This window comes from Dysidea avara, chromosome 4 (genome assembly GCF_963678975.1).
Source record: "Dysidea avara chromosome 4, odDysAvar1.4, whole genome shotgun sequence".
Classification (NCBI taxonomy): domain Eukaryota; kingdom Metazoa; phylum Porifera; class Demospongiae; order Dictyoceratida; family Dysideidae; genus Dysidea; species Dysidea avara.
This window is the reverse complement of record NC_089275.1, coordinates 6580669-6600311: the sequence shown is the minus strand read 5'-3', so window position 1 is coordinate 6600311 and position 19643 is coordinate 6580669. Positions and strand designations below refer to the sequence as shown.

General features: G+C 34.6%; 1 protein-coding gene across 1 annotated transcript; it reads right to left on the bottom strand.

Moving 5' to 3' along the window:
- Position 1: 1 nt before the first annotated feature.
- Positions 2-18170, bottom strand: LOC136253485 (uncharacterized). Its single transcript, XM_066046160.1, has 38 exons — positions 18140-18170; positions 17729-18079; positions 17393-17683; positions 14335-14682; positions 13982-14275; positions 13643-13921; positions 13191-13526; positions 11297-11566; positions 11170-11220; positions 10803-11111; positions 10421-10744; positions 10121-10372; positions 9468-9518; positions 9069-9404; positions 8459-8724; positions 8007-8217; positions 7010-7152; positions 6524-6631; positions 6384-6462; positions 5497-5595; positions 5323-5417; positions 5112-5266; positions 5002-5047; positions 4530-4598; positions 4360-4477; positions 4146-4310; positions 4028-4097; positions 3846-3975; positions 3731-3795; positions 2505-2634; positions 2347-2456; positions 2110-2221; positions 1900-2056; positions 1781-1847; positions 1301-1367; positions 331-428; positions 142-268; positions 2-76 (listed from the first exon to the last, which is right to left on the bottom strand). The coding sequence occupies exons 1-38, from the start codon at positions 18168-18170 to the stop codon at positions 2-4; spliced, it is 6285 nt and encodes a 2094-aa protein (XP_065902232.1).
- Positions 18171-19643: the final 1473 nt, after the last annotated feature.

The following is a 19643-nucleotide window of genomic DNA, read 5'->3' as shown; positions in this document are numbered from 1 at the left end:
TCTATACTACTATAACACAGTTAAGATTGAGCACCTTTTCATTCCTTAGTACATGGAAAACAAATATAAAAGCACCCTAGAGGAGACAATTTGTCAAAACAACAATTATTTTACATCCATATACTACAATATGTACCATACCTGCAAGGAGTTTAGTATAGTAAAAATCCAGGCAAATGCTACAGATTCTTCATTGACTGCAAAGACACCAAATATCCATGTAGTCCCAAGCAATGGAAGCAATATCAATGTTGCCTTCATTAATGCTCTACATGATATAGCAACAACAATAGTCACTTAGTATTTCTGTTTAATATGATTAACTGTTACATTGCTAGTGCTGAATTAGATGCTCCTTGTCCATCAGCCTTGCTCTTTTTGATGACAAAAATAGCACGGAAAGCCAAAGCAATGAATCCTAAATTAACCTGCAAATTATGAGTTTAGATTATTATGTGTAAAACAGTTTGGCATTAGGGATAAGGTGATTATCTCTCATATGCAGTACTACCGTACTGTATGATGAGTATAATGGTCTCATGCCTATTTGACATAGAGTCTATACAGTATCAAATTCTTGTAATCAAATTCAAGCATTTCACTTAGTTGTGAGTTAGCTATTATTCCTATGAATATCAAAAGTATGTACTGTATAGGGCTAATATTTGGCTAGGAAAAAATTTGACGGATTAGATGATTGAGCATTTTCATGAGTAATATTTTGACAAATTGCTCCAATATTGTACAAAAGGATATACTACAGGCAAAGTCTTGATGAAAATTGTCAAATGAATCAAAAATTTCCCCCATTACAACTTTTGCGCTATATGGTAGATAATGTAAATTATGATGATACACAAAGATTATATTATAGACATTTAACAATTAGTTGCTTATGCAGGATATAAATCTCAGATCCCTTGTTTTCATCTCACATTTCTGTCTCTGAGGCAATACAAATTTATATCAATTACATGTCTGTAACACAGACAATGTATGAGCACTAATTTAAAAATGTGACCTACTAGCTAATTATAGGGCTACAGTTATGTTATGTTACAACTTTACAGTGCAGCGAAATGGGCTCGTGTCTACCGTATCGTCAGAAAACAGCTGTGAAGCTACTAAGGAATGAAAATTAGATATGGAGAAACTAGACTTTGAAGAACAGGAAATGAGAAGTACTAACTATTGTAAATATCATTTCTATTAGACTATTATTGAAATTGCCCTCATGAAAATATAATATATTTTTATCTGGAATATTATTTTATAGCAGCACAGTATAGTTGAACCTCACCAATATAATAGCTAACATTGGAACTACAAAAGCCCATATCACTCCACCACTAGTAGATATCCAGCAGCTACATAAAAGTATAATGAATTGTATATAAATTGAATCAAACAAAACTGGTTAAACGACTGTATACTACATAAGAACAAGTTGGTTATGGATAACTAAATTTTTGTACATTGTAAAATGTGACAATGCATGGATTAAGATTCTAAGAATTTTGAATAAGCTATTGGTACTTGGTACTTAGTGCAATAATCTCTACTGTTAACACTATACAGTGCTCAAATGTTAGACCTTGATTATACTTTACTTAAAGTACTTTTTAGCACAAATTAAGCAACAGATAAATGTAATCAAAATTATAACTTGATTCTCATTTCCTTTTTAAAGTTATCAAAAAAATTTGCAAATGTGCACAACTACTAAGTACAATATAACAACTATACACAAATATGGCATCAAGCAGTATGTATTACTTACTAGTCATCAGTACCATAGTGGTCATGAGCTACACCGACAGCAATAGCAACTACTGGCAGCGGTGTCCCTATTGAGCCATACAAACACCAAACATATACAGTAATGTCTTATTTACCCACCCCATCCTATAGCAAGATAGAAATAATTATTGTGCCCCAGTCCAGTGTTAAATATTTTGACCAACATAAAATATATGATGATGCCCTCACACAACATCCAACTAAGCACAGCAGTGAAGAAGTAATGCAACAAAGCTGCCACAATTGTGCAGCCGACCTGTAACATTAAAGTGGTATTTTAATGCTGAAACTGTTTAGTGAAGTACTTACTTTGTTGTCTTTAGCACTCTCAATGCCAGCAACAAATGCCAGCAGAGCTGTAGCTAAAGCAATCGAAAGATTGAGATGGACAAAATTGTGGATTCCTTTTAGCAGTGAGTTCCTGCATGAGGCACAATCATTATAGATGTAAACATGCTAAGCTGCTAGCCTACATTAATACGCATAAACACAAATCTTGAAGTTAATTATACTTTTCTAATTTATATATAAATGTAAAGAACTGACCTGTAAATTATGAACAAGATAATTGACATTATAAGGCAGATTAGTGATATACCACAGCCAATATAAGTAACAATAGATAATGCCTTTCTTTGCACTGCAGAGGTAGCAGTCTACGAATTAAATACTGTGCAACTTCTGCAAAATATTTGCTTAACAACCTGAGATGCTCCTGACACGTCCACTAAAACAGCAAAGCTGGTCAGATGTCTACTAAAACATTTAATGGTAGCATTAGTCAATGTCTCAATGCTTAGTCCAGCACTAGACCAACCACCAGGAGAAGCATTACTGGAAAAGGTAAATTGATGTTATGGGCACACAAATACACATACATATGCAAGGTACAAGTTTGGAATCATATCTAGATTTTTTTTGTTTTGTTTTGTGTTGTTTTGTTTTATTAAGGCTTTACTGCACAAGTGCAGGACACCTGGTCCTATAGCCTGTTTAAAGATGTTATATTGAATGTAATTTGAAAAGTTGCAGAAAGGAGAAAACATCCATGATTGAGCCTTGATCCTGCAGCCATCCAATCGACACTCGAACATTTACAGCAGTCTGCTAGATAATCAGTTAGGATGTTTTCCCTACAATTTCATGCATCCTCCATAGGAACCCAATAGAGTGACTTAATTATCTCACAGTACCCCATGTGGACATTATCTTCTGTAAGCATTCAAGGGTGGCTGTAGGATCAAGGCTGCCAATGCAAGACTCAGTCATGGAGTTTTTTTCCTTTCTACAACTTTACAAATACTTTTATTACAGTGTAACATATTTAAACTGGCTGTAGGACCAGGTATCCTGCAGATCTTCAGCACTTGTGCTGTAAAGCCTTAATAAATAAATAATGAAATAAATAAATAAATATACAAATTTATAAAAGATGGTTTATTTGGCAGAGCACATCATGTATGCTTATATAAGTTTTATCAGGAGAGATTGACAAATAAAAATGTTCTATTAAATGTTTGGCAGTTCAATCAGTGTAATGTGTAATGCAATTTATTATAAAGGTACTTCAGTCCCTAGTCCATGCACTTATACTGCTGACTATATAAGCAGATATAAAATAAAACCAGCTGTATGGTCAGCTGTGTATTAGCAGGGAACCCACATTCAGTGGGTGGACCTATTTCTTTATAGATACACCTACATTATCCATGCATGCCTCCACAGTATACAGATACTGTAGTTATGTACATAGTCCTGGAAGATATAGGCATGCCCTCACCACAGGGTATAACTGATACCCATGCCAAAATTTGTTCTTCCCGTGCAAAGTATTACATATGCATATAGAAGACAGATCTGGTGTACTGTACAATATGCACACATATACATACAGTGCTTGTATGTAGAACACTTCATTCAGTAAAATTACCTTCCTTGATCTAAATCAAAATCCCAAAAGCCACATGTCAAATTGCTAACTTCTTTAAAATCGATCTTCATATTCAAAAAGCATATCACCATACTCCATTACCACATTCACAAACCATAGAATAGTTAAATGTCAACACCACAGGGTTACTATCAGATGGCAGTGGTAATGCTGATGTATTCTGTGTGCTAACTTGACTTGTTAGCACCAAACTTGCAGGTTGGATTATATTGGCATCTCTAGAACTACTGAACACTGTGAGTCAATATATATGATAGCTGTCTGTAACTGGCTTACATGTTAGCACTTGGTAGGACAGATTCAAAATTTTGGTATACTACATTTGAAATGAATGTCATTCCATTTTCTGCAATTAGATGTGTGTACATTACATAAAGCAACAGTTATCAATAACCTGAGGACACTCCCCTCTTCTGAATCAAATCTCCTGGGATTAAAATAGAAACTGATGGAATACTACCTTTAAACAAATTAGTTTGCTCTAGTACATCTGCTGATGGCCACAAGAAGTCTGTTATGTTTTCATCATTCCTGACATCAACTGCTTCGACAGATATCACTGGTTAGATAATTACAACATATAACCAGTGCTTTTGTATAAGTTTTACCTATATTTTCAGCAGCAATTGTTCTATTGTTTGCTTGTGAAACATTAAGTGCATTAGCCATCTGGAAACTAAATTGTTCTGCATTCATTAACAGTACTTGACCTTGTGTACGATTTATCTGGTAACAGCGAATGGAGATCATAAGGTGCAAGATTATTAATGTAAATAACCTCTTGAAGAGCTATCCATCCAGGTGTGTTTGTTGCATTTAAAATATTGTTGTAGACTTGAACAACATCCTAACACAACATACATAATTATTATTTTTGTGGTGTGATTGTAAAATGAGTGTGCGCATGTGTGCATTCAAGCTGTGAATGTGTACATGTATTGTCATGTTTGCATATGTGTATATATAATACAGTGGAACCTCAGTTATCTGAATCCCTTGGGACCAGGGTGGTCCATAAGTTTGAAAAGTCCATATCCCCTGAAACCATGTATAAATAACCATAAGGACATTTTAAAAAATTTCTATATTATTAACTACCATAATAGAACAGTCACTACTCTAATCGAGTAGTCATTTCTGTAGTTTGGATAACCGGTTAAGTGGGGTCCAGATAACTGAGGTTCCACTGTACATGGAGCACATGTTTTATGTTGACACTCCATGCAGCATTAAAACCATACTGTACATACATTAACAAACTCATCTTGTTCAATTGCTCCACTTGTAGTCGCAATACTACATCATAGTATTATTTTTGCTATGGTTAATGCTACAGTATATGAGTAAGCTACCAGCATACCTGATTACAGTATTAATAATATCCACAGTACTTCCTAGGTCAAGAGGGAGTGTTGAAACACCTTCTGTTTGTTCAGTTATTGCAGCTAAATAGTTGACAGTGTCAGCTGACATTTCAGCAGCTTGCTGTGGTTGCATGGTGTTGATTTCTTGTGCCTTGAAATAAATTTATTAAAGCAATATAACATTATGCTGCATGCACAAATCCAAACCTGCATTGATATTGCAACATAGTCATAGGATCTGCACATTGTGACATTAGATGGTTGCCATTCACCAAAAGCATTGCAGTAACGAGTAGACATTCCTGGTTATATATTTGAAAACATATGCATATTCAATATTATATGTAGCATGAACATTGGAGTCAGTTTACAATTACTTACCAATTCCTCTGGGACATGAAATAGTAGCCATGGTGCTAGCTACTGTAACTGGCCAGATAAGACCAAATTTATCTGCTTCCATTGGACACCTTAACTCATCTACAGTTTAATATACATTTCTCTGTGCATACAGTAAGTTCCATGGAAAGAATAAATTCTGATAAAAGCAAGTGAGCAGACAGTTTGGGAAATATCTGCATTATCTTAAACTAACCAGGGAGCTGCAGTCATTTATGTATAATAGAGTATGCATAATATTATGCTGGTTCTACCATTGGGATTTCAGTACTAACTTTGCCTTTTAAAATTTCAAGGATATGACAATGTATATATACTTTTGTACCGTAAGCGTGTGAAAAGGATTCGGTCTTGGTTAGGCCTACGTCAAATACGCCAGCACAATAAAAAGCATAATACGGTATAGTGCTATGCCAACATAATGCTAGCACATCAGGTGGATATTTGAAATTATGGAATTTTACTCCATTAAAAATATAGATTGATACTCCTTAATAAAGCAGTCATTGGAAACTGCAAACTGCAACAGAGCACTCAAATGATGAATGCTCTCTCATAGAACAGTCACTTTGTAGTGAATAATACTCTAATTGAGCATTCATTGACTAAAATCTTTTAAGATAACTGTACGGAATGTTGCTAACCTAGGAGCACAATGCAAGTGTACACTGAAGAGCATAAAAGGTGAACGTTTTAGGAAATTCCTGGGCACAATTTTGAGCATATTTGACTCAGGCCAAGTCTTAGTGTGCAAATAAGATTTATTTAGTTACCAGTTGTTTCAGTTGATAACACACCGGTGTACTATGTTGACTTCCTTAGTATTTACTTACTCTTTGTGGTGTATATTATGCAGTTTTATATCCTACCTTGAATAGAAGTGACTGTACATACAGATCTGTCTTGAGTACCATCTTGCAATAAACTGAACACTGTTGGACATAAATCCTGTAAAAGAAGATGTGTGTTATATACATACATACTACTGTGGTACAGAAATGTAATGTACTTTCTCACACAGTATTCCATCGCAGTCTAAACCAATATCAGGTATTGTGTCACCATCACTATCCCTCGCACACAATGTACCATTGCCAGAAAAAGCAGGAGCATTGCACTGCCGGTATGGAAAAATTATCATCATTAATAAAGCTATAAGCATAAAGGGTGCTTGAAATATCATTTGCAGCAGTCAATAATTATATAGAGCAGTAATAAATTCAACATAATTGCATGGATTAACATTGTGGAACAAATGTGGCTGGATTTGACAAAACCCGGCTTTGACACACAAAGCTTCGCTAGGAGATAATTATGGCGATTAAGTAATCATTGTGTAGTAACTTCCCAGTACCTACAACTGTGTAAAAAAGTTTTTGTTAATGCTAGATTCCTTAAGTGTCAGACCCCTTGGTTTTTCCTGTATATGGGCACTGCTTTCTAGTTACATATTTTTTCTGTGGTTGGGTAAATAATCTATATAATATAATCTTACCCTACACATGAATGTGTCACACAAGCATGGAGCTACTGCTGGACCAACACAAACATCCACAAATGTTAGAGCAGAAGTTGTTGATCTTTCAGAATCACCACTGCCATCATCATTCCCCATTGCCACATAACAGTAGCATGTATCTACAGTAACATTAAAAGTGTGGTGACAAAGAGTGTTTAAGTCAAATTTATTTTAGATTTCATATACACACAACTACATCAAAGGAATCTGTATTTGCGACAGATAGACCAGCCCCATCCATCAGGGGCGGATACAGGGGGATCAAGGGGGGCTCTTGGTCCCCCTCCAAAAATTTTTAGTATGCGATCGAGATACTCTAATAGAACAGTCACTCTAATAAAGCAGTCACAGTATCAGAACAGTGTGTAGCAAGCTTTGTAAGGATTTTTATGTACTTTATCAGCGATCAGCGATAAATACATAGTTGGTGAGGTGGGAAACTATTGTCACCTAGCTGTGAATTTTATTATTTTTTTGGTTTCACCAGACAATGTAGTGCCTCAGTTCATTTTGACCCCCCTTTCCATAAGTCTGGATCCGCCCCTGCCATCCATACTTGAACTTCTACTTCTGTTTAAATGCAACCAATATGCAGGATTAGAAGTTTGTATAACACAAGACAAATTTCTTTCAAGTAAACAAATTACATTACAAAATATGCACACTATCATTAATTATCTGCACTTGATCCTCCACATTAACTAAAATTCATAAATTAATTTAATAAAACCAAGCTTTTAATAGCATAAGGCTGCAACCTTGCTAGTATACTGAAACAATGTCACTCATGTGATGTTAAACAGCAGAGCTGCATGTAGCTAAGACAGCTGTTACATGTTGTACGCACCTGTTATGTAGGCTGTATACATGTATCTTAATATCACCCTGTTTTCAGGACAACATATAACTATAAGATCTGTAGTTTACTTTGATCTGAGCTATGGATAGTGAGGATAATAAAAGGAGAACGTACCACTGTGTTTAAAGACTGTAAACTTTGGTGGTACAATCACACTAAATTCTCCAAATGGTGCATAGGAATTAAAATAATCCTGCAAATCTGAAACAGTGATGTTATTCACTGGACCAACAGGCAATTGAATTGCAACAGAAACAAAGTATCCTATTTTGTACATGCCCACCATCACTGTCACACCTTCATTTGAATTCATGTAGTCCAGTATCTAAAGTAACAAAACATTAAGTTACATTTATACATGTACTGTATGGCAAGTGAAATTGATTACAAAATTTGAGAACTAAAATGACTAAAGCTCTGGAAAGGATTTTCAACACAATTGCCAATTATTTTCCACAACATAACTTTCAAATGGCATGCTTTTTATTGTTCACCTTTGAACATCTCAAACTACATATATATAATTAATCTATATGTATGTAAAACTGTGTTGAATAACTATTTACCATTCTTTCAATCTCCATAGCATTTGGTATTTCTCCTGGTGCATCTAATACTTCAAGCTGTACTGAGACCACTAGCAATGAATGTGATCCATCTCTTACTGTACACTGGGAGAAATCTGGTGAGTCCCACATCTCCTCTTCATTGCATCTCCTTGTAATGTATGGACCAAATTGGAAAGATGAGTCAATATCTGCACAACGAATCATAGCCAAGGTAGATATAGGTGTCTTAGGCCACAGCACTACTTCAATTACTTCATTGCAGGCTAAACAGTAAATAAAATGCACATAATATGCACATAATGAGTGTACACAATATTAATGTTAAACCGGTCTGTGAAAAGGGGTCTTATAGCCTTTTCAATTGCATGTACTTGGCAACCTGTAACTTTACTTGTGAATGTGTTATCACCCTGAACTTTGATACCCTTATACCCCTAATATAGCACTATGGCTTGGTATAATATGAAGATGATAGGTTGGAAAAATGAGTAGTTATGATTAGTCACACGTACGATTTAGAAAGGCTATAAGACCCTTTTTCGCAGACTGGGTTATATTTGATGTGTATATAATAATAATAATATTTATAGTACTGGGCTATGCTAACCTGGTATAACAGTCAATGATATATTCTTTGCTATCACAAGAACATCTGAACATGGTGACAATAATTCACAACTAAATGTTCCATTGGCTGAGAGTGAAATATTGAAAAGAGTTATTTGGTGAAACAATCCGGGTGTTGGGGTTTCAAACTGAGTACTAGAGGTAATAGTGTTATCTTGTCCTTCAACATCAGGAGTAATAATTACATCATTTCTTTCTGTATTATACAACCTCCACTGAATTGGAAGGCTTAAATTTGATGGAATGCATTGAAATGTAACATTATCTCCTCTAAAGACTGTGAAAGTATTGTTAGTGAGCAATGACAAGGTAGGATCTAAGTGATTAAAAAGATAATGCAATTCATGATGGACAATGTGCGCTCTACAAATCAACTCACAAGTTATGATCACTTCTATACTATCATTTTCATTTGGATACTCTGCTAAATCTAAAATACAAAGCATAGTTTTATATGTTATGAAGAGCTAATTTATTTTTACAAAGTTTATGAATCGAAAATTTTCCACAATATCTAGCTGTAAATATCACAGTCTATCTCCTCACTTAAATTCATTTATGTAATTCAGAGAAATTTGTGTATCACGTAACAGTAAGATGTTTTGAGGTATTTTAAATTTATATGAAGTGTAGTCTGATCACCTAAAGCTAATTGACACCAAAACTGAACTTTGCTACATTACAAATGTTTTCTTAAAATACCAATCAAAACACATAGTGGTATATCATGCAGCAAAGAAACTGACACATCACACCTGTGTTATTTACATGCATGCAGGAGTAATAAAATGTGATTTTTTCACAATAGTTCTGGGGTCTCTTCTCCAAGCTAGTGCAGTAAAGTAGCACGTTCAGCATTGCAGGCCACACAAGTGTTAAACTGTGTTTTAGGGCAAGTATTACCACTAAGTTTTAGGCCAATATTACGTATAACACCTGTCTGTGACACGCTCACATATACACACTACACACCCCTGCACACGCCTTTTTACATGCTTTGATTATACTATGTACACCATTATAGGGTCTTACAAGCAAAATATTCCCCAGCACTTGAACTCAATGCCATGAAATCCTTTGTATAAATGTATTGTGGTCTAAATGAAGTTTGTGTTAAAGTGTAATTTGTGACACTTTCTCCATTTCTGAATTGTTCCAGTCTAACAGTTTCTACAGCATTAGAGAACCCATCAGAAGAGAGTGCCACTTGAAATGCCAAGGTAAATGAGTTACACTGCCGAACATACAGCGGTGAATAATCCACTCTGTTCACATATGGATCACCTAAAAGCAGATTAAATACACATAAAAATTGTATATACATAGCATTACTTGTAGTGAGTACAAGTAGTACTGACGGCCCATACGGTGGTATGTTGCAATAATAATATCCATTCATTCGAGGCTCAAATCTATTGAAGGTTAGTGTGGCGGCTTGGTATTGGTTAGTAATAGTTGTATCTCCTGCAGTGAGGTTTGGTAGCATTCTTCCATAAATACCAGTTCTTCTCCACTCAGGATACTCCTGTCCAGTAACCGTGAAACATGTAAGAGTCAGTATTCCACTGGCCTCAGCTGGTATTGCATCTAACTGATTGATAACAGCCCAGTAAGGAAGGAATGTTTGGTGATAGTTATATCCAACATTAATCAAATCTGTTATATAGCAATTGCATTATATCATAATATCATTATCACAATAAAATTAGCTCACTTGGAAATACTAATAGTTCAACAGACATCTCAGAAATTCTGGCTCCATTTTGAACAATGGCACAAATGTAAGTACCTGCATCACTAAAATCAACAAATTGTAACAAAATTGTGTGCTTTAGATTTTGAGGTAGAAAGTCTGCATTGTTCAAAGACGATGCATCTGTAAAATTTCTTTCATTACCATAAAACCAGGTTACAGGTATATTAGAGACTGCTGAGCCATCAGGGAAACTCATAGTACAATTAAAGCTTACATTGTAGCCCATAAGTTCATACAGCATTCTTGGTTCTACTGATAGCTGAGGAACTACAACAATACTACAGTGAACAGTGAATTATGTATATATGCTATATTATCAACTTACGGATGGCTGCAACATAAACTGAAGCTGTTGATGATGCATTTCCTTGAGGCACTATGTAGCATACAATTGCATAAATTAATCTGCTTTATTGCATATATAGATACTGTAGTTTATGTACGTAACTTACATTGTGCAAAAAGACTATAGACTCCACTGATAGCAAATGGTACAGTTAGTTGGTACTGGTTTCCAGATACTACACTTAAAAGATTGAGATCAAGGCTAAGTGGTGGGTTACTACTATCTTCAGATGTTAAATATCCGATGGTTAATTCAAGTACAGTATTGTTTAGGTTCTCTGTTCCATTGGAGAAGAATGCAACGGTGTAAAGTATATTAACTGGTTGACCATAGTTAATCTGTATACTTTCTTCATGTGCTTGTACAAATAATGTTGCTGCATATGAAAACAAGTTGGAGAAAAACATTAGAAAAGAAAGATTACATTGAAAGATGATAACATATATAATAGAAACAACTACAGTACTTGTTCATAACAGAGAACAAAACTATTGATAATGTTGTGTACCGTATACACACACAGTCAAGTTTTTGAGGTACGTAAGTAATTTTTGTAGATGAGCATTGAACAAATCCTGATATATAGGTGTTAATTTTTGACGATGAAAAATTTGTCAGACACTCAATCAAACACAAAAATTTGCAAAAGATATGCCATTTGACAATAATACATTATTAAGAAACTTACAGTGTACCAACACAGCTAAGTTGTGGAAAAGGTGCAGCAGCTTTCAAGGACTGAAGTCAAAATTTAAAGTAAAAGGTGGTAGCCATGAAGTTGTCTAGGTATTAAAATGTGATTAACTATTGCCCCAACCTTTTATTTCACCATTAATTTATTATATACGTACTCTAAGTTTTAAAGTGCTGTAAAGCATTAATAAAATTAATAAATAAAGGCAAAATTATTTTCTCAACTCTGCTGTTTCAGAGTAGATATCAATAGGATTTAATCCAGGGCATGGAATGTTCATAGCTTTATGTCAAATCATTATCGTCAGACAAATAGCAGGTGTCTACTTAATTATCCAGTGTACTTCAAATAAGGATGGATACTTAATAAGCATGTTAAAATGCATTATTTATGATACAATTTTTGCAGACCTTTAATTGGGAAGTTATATGTAATTTGGGAAATCACAAAATGTGGGTTGTTGCCTCACCTAAAGTTTACAATTACAATCAGTCTGTAGACAGGCTAACTATCATAGCTTAAACTTTATTGTGGTTTAAAAATAGTCACAGTAATATAGCAATGGAGCTATGAGGCAAACACCAAGCTTGTGCAGTACTATTGTGATAGTGTATAATATAACAGTATAAAATTTGCCCTAAAACTATTAGAAACAAGCTTACTGCGTATACAGTTTTAATTATTTCACATTTAACAACACCCATGCAAAGCATTGAGTCACCTCTGCCAGCTGTCCAATTCCTTTAGTTTTATTAACAAAAGGTTTAGCTTAAATCTATTTTGAATGTTAAAGTTAATGAGTTCTATGCCAATAGAAGTTCTAAAATTTCTGAAGGCTCTGAGTACAAAAAATTTGCAAAACACAAAACATTTCTAATAATAATGCTGTATTGAGTTAATCTGTCCTGCATGCAGAAGAAAAAGACAGTCCCAAAGCTGGTCTACGGTTAAATTTTGTGGTAAACAGAAGCTGTACCTATGAACTATTTTGGTTAAGTTTTGTAATTAAGTCATTGGCACTTACATAAACACCTTATTCACAGGTGTGTAAATTTCATTGTTAATTGGTAAACAACTTGTTTTTGCATTGTAACTACAGTATAGTAAGGTTTACATATTAAGTATAAATAGACTTGTATTTTGGTTCATTTGTGTGTGTTTTGGTGATCAAAGCTATTATTTGAAAGTATATCACATACAGAAAGGAACGTGTAGGTATGCAGAATTAAAATTTTAAAATAGTGTTTTATACCAAGCAGCAAACACATTATAGTAGTGAGTTTATTACTCTTACTGATTAACTTACCATTAGTGATATAAAGTGTGGCAGTTGCAGAAGATTGTAAAGACTCACAAACGTATGACTCATTGCCAACTAATTGTTGCAAATGGGTGATATTACTAACACTTAACATGATCACATTATCATACTCTGCCATAGTATAAAGAACAGGATTATCAGTAGACTGATAGATGCCAGGAATCACTGGATTGGGTAGGGTAGAACTACTGGAGTGTAGCGCCAAACGTCTATTTCCTTCAGTCCCAACGCACATCATTGTCAGTTGAGGGGGTACTTCAGGATCATTTATCACAGCAGACCTTGGAATTGCTACACCATTCAGAATTATGGCTACTGGTTCTAGAAATAAAAAAAATAATGGTGCCATCATGGCCACAAATGTTAGTAACATGCTTATGGTCCTAGCTAAGCCATGCGCATAATAAGCTGCAAATGGTTTAGATAGATGCACTTACCCTCAATGACAAATACTTTAATTCTAAGATCATCTCTTATTTCGCCATCATAAAATGTACAATAGTAATTTCCACTATCACTAATCTGAGAGTCATTAATTGTAAGAGTATGTTGGAGTCCCAGTGGTGAAAAAGTGTGCTTGGAACTTGAATGAAGTAATTCTATTCCTTTATACCAAACAATTGGTATTGAGGTGTTAGTTGGAGTACATTGTAACTGTACACCTTCACCAACTGATGTGACCGCAAACTCTTCTGGATTTACAACAATATTATATGCTGCAAGAAATTGAAACTATACATTTGTGTGCATACAACTCTCACTAATAAAGTACTCACGTAGAACAGCTATATGAGCAGTTCCTGTTACTGTAGACTGATTTATCTGAAGTACAAACCGAACTTGATCAAGAATACTGATTCCTGTAGGAAATATTACTTCATATATGTCATTTCCTAGATCAACAATGATTGATAAGTTAGTACCAGAAAGTTCTAAATTAGTTATGACAACTTTGACGCTCTGTAGTACATTGACATCATCAGCCAAAGCTATGCGATATACAAATGTAGCATTTTGTCCTTCAGTAACTCGTACTGTGGGTGATGACAATAACATTGCAACTGTGTCCTCTACAAAAATAATGGAAAATGACAACAATAACTGTTTTTTTGTTGCATTATTCACTTACTAGCAATTACAACTGTTTTATCAGAAGCAGAATTTCTGGAACGACAAGTGTAATATCCAGTATTTGAATTCAAAAAGTTATAAAATGTTATGCCTACAAAATCCCCAGATCCGTAAAGAGATCCTCTAAAAACAACATAATTAGAGGTAGAAACTCCGATTGTGGTAATAACAGATCCAAACATTATCTCTGTGTAGTAGCTTTCCAGAACCCCGATACACAATAGAGTCATACTGCCACCATACTCAATGAATTGTGATGGTAGCACAAAAGCTGATCTGTTTACCAAGTACATCTGTTCAGTTGGACCATTATTCACCATGTAACTGAGATGAATACTCAGAGTTTCTATGTATGACATTAAACTATAATTACATTAATTCATTAATTCATTGTACATTATTTAAATTACTGTTACAGTAACAGTGGAGCCTCTCTATATGGAACTTTGTAAATAAACTTTTTATAGGGCTATATACATAATAATGTTTGCTGCGATTAAGAGTAATACCAAAACCTTTGTCCTTATTATGAAAGATTTTTCAATTGTGTTCTTAGTTTGGAGAGACTATTAACCAAAGTTTTAAAGAATAATTATATATTATATATAGAGGATATAGGCAGGCCTATAATTATAGTATTGACTATATCATTGTCTGCTTATATATAGTGTTGCTGAATATGTCATTACTGAATTGGTGCACTACTCAAAATTATACTGTCACAGTGTGATTAAGCATGCTTTAAACATGCAAATAAGACTTCAAAAGGTTTCTATAGTCTTAGTGCACTAGGAATGAAATTGAACCATTATCATGTACCACGGTAGTGGTACATAATAGGGATCAGGCAGAAATTTTTCAAAACACTCTAATAGAACGCACGCCAAAAGCAGCCTTCGGGGCTTTAGATTTTATTTCTAAAACATTCTAGACCTTTCTTTTGTGTTTACAACACTAGCCAACAAGTATTAAAAGTAAGGGAAATGGTTTTAGGTGTTTTTTTAAAATTTTGAAAATGGTTAGATTCTCCATCTTCTTCTTTCTTTCTTCTTTCTTCTTTCTTTCTTGTTTCGCGCGCCTACAGCTCGTAGGAAGTAGATATCAGCCCTAAAAACGTATGGCGTATTTAAAAAACATTCGTACCCAGGTCTGTGTGGTATTAAAATCTTCCCTCTCTAATGCGATTGCGAGATATAGAGCAAGAATCACTCTTCGAGACGCCATTCGATCGAGAAGCCATACAGATGATAATATAGAATTGTTTAAAATTCCATTGCTTTAGCTCACAGGACTAAAATGCATCAAGTTGTATCACACTAAACATTAAACATAACTATTGTTCACTGAAACTCGGGTTTTAGACTTCCTTCATTACGAGACAGTGAAGGGGGTGTGGCCCGCACCTCGTCACTTAAACTATTACTGTACGCCTTTCGTGTATACTTTCTATTATATTCTTCAGCTGTTTACCAGCTAAGAGTCGACATAACAAGGCTTGTAAGCTATTGGAACACACGGGTAAATTTCGAATTGAAAAGGGGTGTGTCCCTTCCGTACGCGATTGAAAAATAAAAAGCGGGATACTCCGTATACTCAGCACTTTAATTGGAGTCGACCACGTTTTGTCAAGCGTGTGTTTTACTCGTGTTGAGATTTCGCACCGCTTCGTTGCAGTAAACGGTCACACTAGTGGATTTATCTACTCGTCAAAGGAAAGTGGTATTGTTTACTGTATTGTTAACTGTATTGTTAACTAATTGTTTATTAAACTTATTTATGTAATTATTTATTGCCAGTTGATATTACAATGGGTTTCTTTATTAAACAATCATGTACTGTTGAACGTATATTTAAGAAGTAGTCCATGTGCATGGACATGAAAAAAATCATGAAACTAGTGGGGCAAAAAAATTATTAATTTTCAACAAGTAGAATAGGGATCAAAGATTTGATTTTGAAAAAAACTGCGTAAACAAGAAGTAATAGGGATGATAATCCACAAAATTCTATGCATCATCAGTTCAAAGCAAGTTATTTGAATAGTGTACACTCAATTTGCGATTCCTATTTCAACTTGTGGTTAAATTTTGTTAAAATGTTGAAATAGGAATCGCAAATTGAGTGTACACTATTCAAATAACTTGCTTTGAACTGATGATGCATAGAATTTTGTGGATTATCATCCCTATTACTTCTTGTTTACGCAGTTTTTTTCAAAATCAAATCTTTGATCCCTATTCTACTTGTTGAAAATTAATAATTTTTTTGCCCCACTAGTCATACTAAGTAACTGCAAAGTGAGTCTCTAACTTTAAGTGTTGCTGAATTTTACTTACAGTACTGTAGCTGCTATGTATAACAAAATTAAAGTTGCTTTAAATGCATGTTGCTGAAATATATATATATATCTTTTAAGTTTGCTTCTACTGAGCATGTATAGGTCATGAGATATGACATTTGTGACCAGGCCTGTGAAAATAGGGCATGTGGGCACATAAAATTTGCCTATATAATGTTTCAAGCTTTTATGTCTCATAACTTTTGATACCATTAAGGTATGGCCATGAATATTTCAGCATATATTACACATTTAATTGGCATTATAATGCAAGTTATAGAATGCAGATATTCTACTTCAGTACTAAGATATGATCTATTGTGTGACAGGGTGTAGTTTGTGCCCACATGCCCTAGGCCTATTATTGCACATTTTAAAGTTTGCAGCTGGACAATCATATAGATAAGGGCAACTGTTGCCCTCTCGCAAAGGCAACACATTGGAAAACTACGTTACAAACTTTAAAATGTCATATCTCATGACCATCCTTTTAAAACTTGGAGATATTAACATTCACCCCTACAAAAATTTGGGTTGCTAGTGGCAATTTTGAAATTCTTCTATTGTCACCATAGCTAGATGGTACTAAATAGCTAGAGCATTACTTAACCAACAGCACTTGGTAGTGTTCTAGGATTTTATCTAGATCCACCACTGCCATTATTATATAGTTGGACTACACCTGTATTAAGACCAGATGCTTATAGATAGTTCATACCTGGTATTATGTCTACATCAATTCCAGAAGAAGTCTCGTTCACCAACTGATCTGTACCGCGACAAAAATATCTGCCTCTTTCAGATATTGATGTCACCATTAGTCTTAAGACAGTACGATGTGAAGGTGGGTCATATTGTATTTGAGCATCAACCAGTTCATAATTTAATTCTATACTTATAAACTCCCAAGTTACAGGTAGGTAAGGTGGAATAGTATTACACCTCAAGGCAATTTCTTCTCCAATGGCAAACGTATCTCGTCCATATATGGATGTCACATTGACAACATCTGTGGATGTACATAATGCTATCTCCAAAGACATTGTTTGCTTACCCAAGTATTCTGCAGCAAATGCAATGGATGACACTAGGGATGATACTGGTGAGGTCAATGTGATGTTAAAGTAGGTACTGTTAATGGCTGCATTTACACAATAGTAAGAAAATTCTGATGGAACAGGTAAAACTAATTGACCGGTTGCAGCATCATACGATAATATGTTTATGACAACATTAGCAGCAGAAGATATCAATGATGCAGCCAGTAAAGAAGAGTCTGCTATAACAATTGAACCATTTTCAATGGCAAAAGTAGCAATTATTTGAATATTAAGTGTTCTTTGTATGCCATATATTTTAACTGGCTGTGGTGACAGTAATTCCAAAGTTGGAGGAAGGTCACCTGCTATTAAGACATAACCAAAATAAGACCACACTAAACCACACAAAAGAGTTTGGCACATACTTGGTGTAGGAGTTGGAAGTGTAGCTGTCATGCTTGTAGAAGAGGATGCAAGTATATAATTGCTGCTCAATACAAGAACAGTGAATGTAGAGTTGAAAAGTGAAGTGATAACTAAACTCTTCATAGTAGTTCTTGTCACAACTATGGTTGTGGTGGAGGACCTATAACAGATAGTAAGGTAGACCCATTGATTAGCAAATCCTTTACCCATTATTGGCCACTACGTTAGATGAGTAAGCTTGTTAAGCAAAAGCTGCTGTTTATTATAAACTTAAAAAGTTGTGGTATAACATGGAAAATTGGTTTGCAGTGGCAGGGGGTTGCAGTTATAATTTTGTTCGTACATATACAGTGTAAAGGAAGCTTTCTATGTTATACCTGGAGCCATCACATCTGGTTTAACTACTTTTATTCTAATCAGGATCCCTAATTTACTAACCTTAAATTTATAATTTCCATAAAAAGCAGTACACTACTTGTTTACCTGTATACATGCATTATCAGCAGTATTTTTGTAGTAAAACTGCATGATCACTACAATGTAACTATCTATATGTTTTACATAGCATTTTATATGTTATAACAGCTATAAGTGTACCTACATATGTGACCAGATTTGACAAAGCCAGGCTTCCACACACATCCAGATTTATGACTTTAAAGAACCATAACACAATGTAGGAGTATGTTATCAGTAACAAATTTGGACCTGTTATTGTATAATGCAATGAAAACATTGTGTGAAAATTGTAGGTCAATAGCATACTGAGTTGTCAAGTTACAAATGATAAGAGTCAAGAATTGGATGTGTGTGGAAGCCTGGTTTTGTCAAATCCGGTCACATATTTCCATATTTGTTTGGTGTTCACGATAGGCTTCTAAACTAGATCAGAATTTTTGTTTAGAACAAAAATTTCAAATTGTGGGAAACCATATGGCCCCAGTAACTACAGACATCCCTGAAGGATCTGTCACAATGTAACCCTCCTATGAAGTACGACAAGAAGTCATGATGTGTAAGTGGTTGACTGCAGAGGAAATCCTGGATCCCAGGCTGTGTGCATTGCTACTCAGGTAGACTGCAAACTGTCTGTGGATCAAGTCACCACCTGGTCTAGGATTTGGTTCTGCATTCAACAAATACCATGTTTTTTACTCTCTGCTATATATACAGGCTTTAGTAGTCTAAGATGTTTTTGCATTACAGTCAAACCTTTCTAATCTGACACACAATAGGAGACATAAGTTTTTCTGGATTAATGAGGTTGTTGGATTATCAATTCACCACTGTAATCTGAAATCTTACAATATCTAGAATTATGTCAATAAATTACACACAAGGATTTTAACATGAACTAATTTTAGAATGTGCAAGTATTACAACTTTTTTTCTATGATTGTCAACTGATTAATTGCTTTGGTTGCTAAAAAGTATATTCTGTGATTGTTCTTATTATTAATGTTGCTATTATTTTTTGTTGGATTACAAAGGTCAAAAACAATA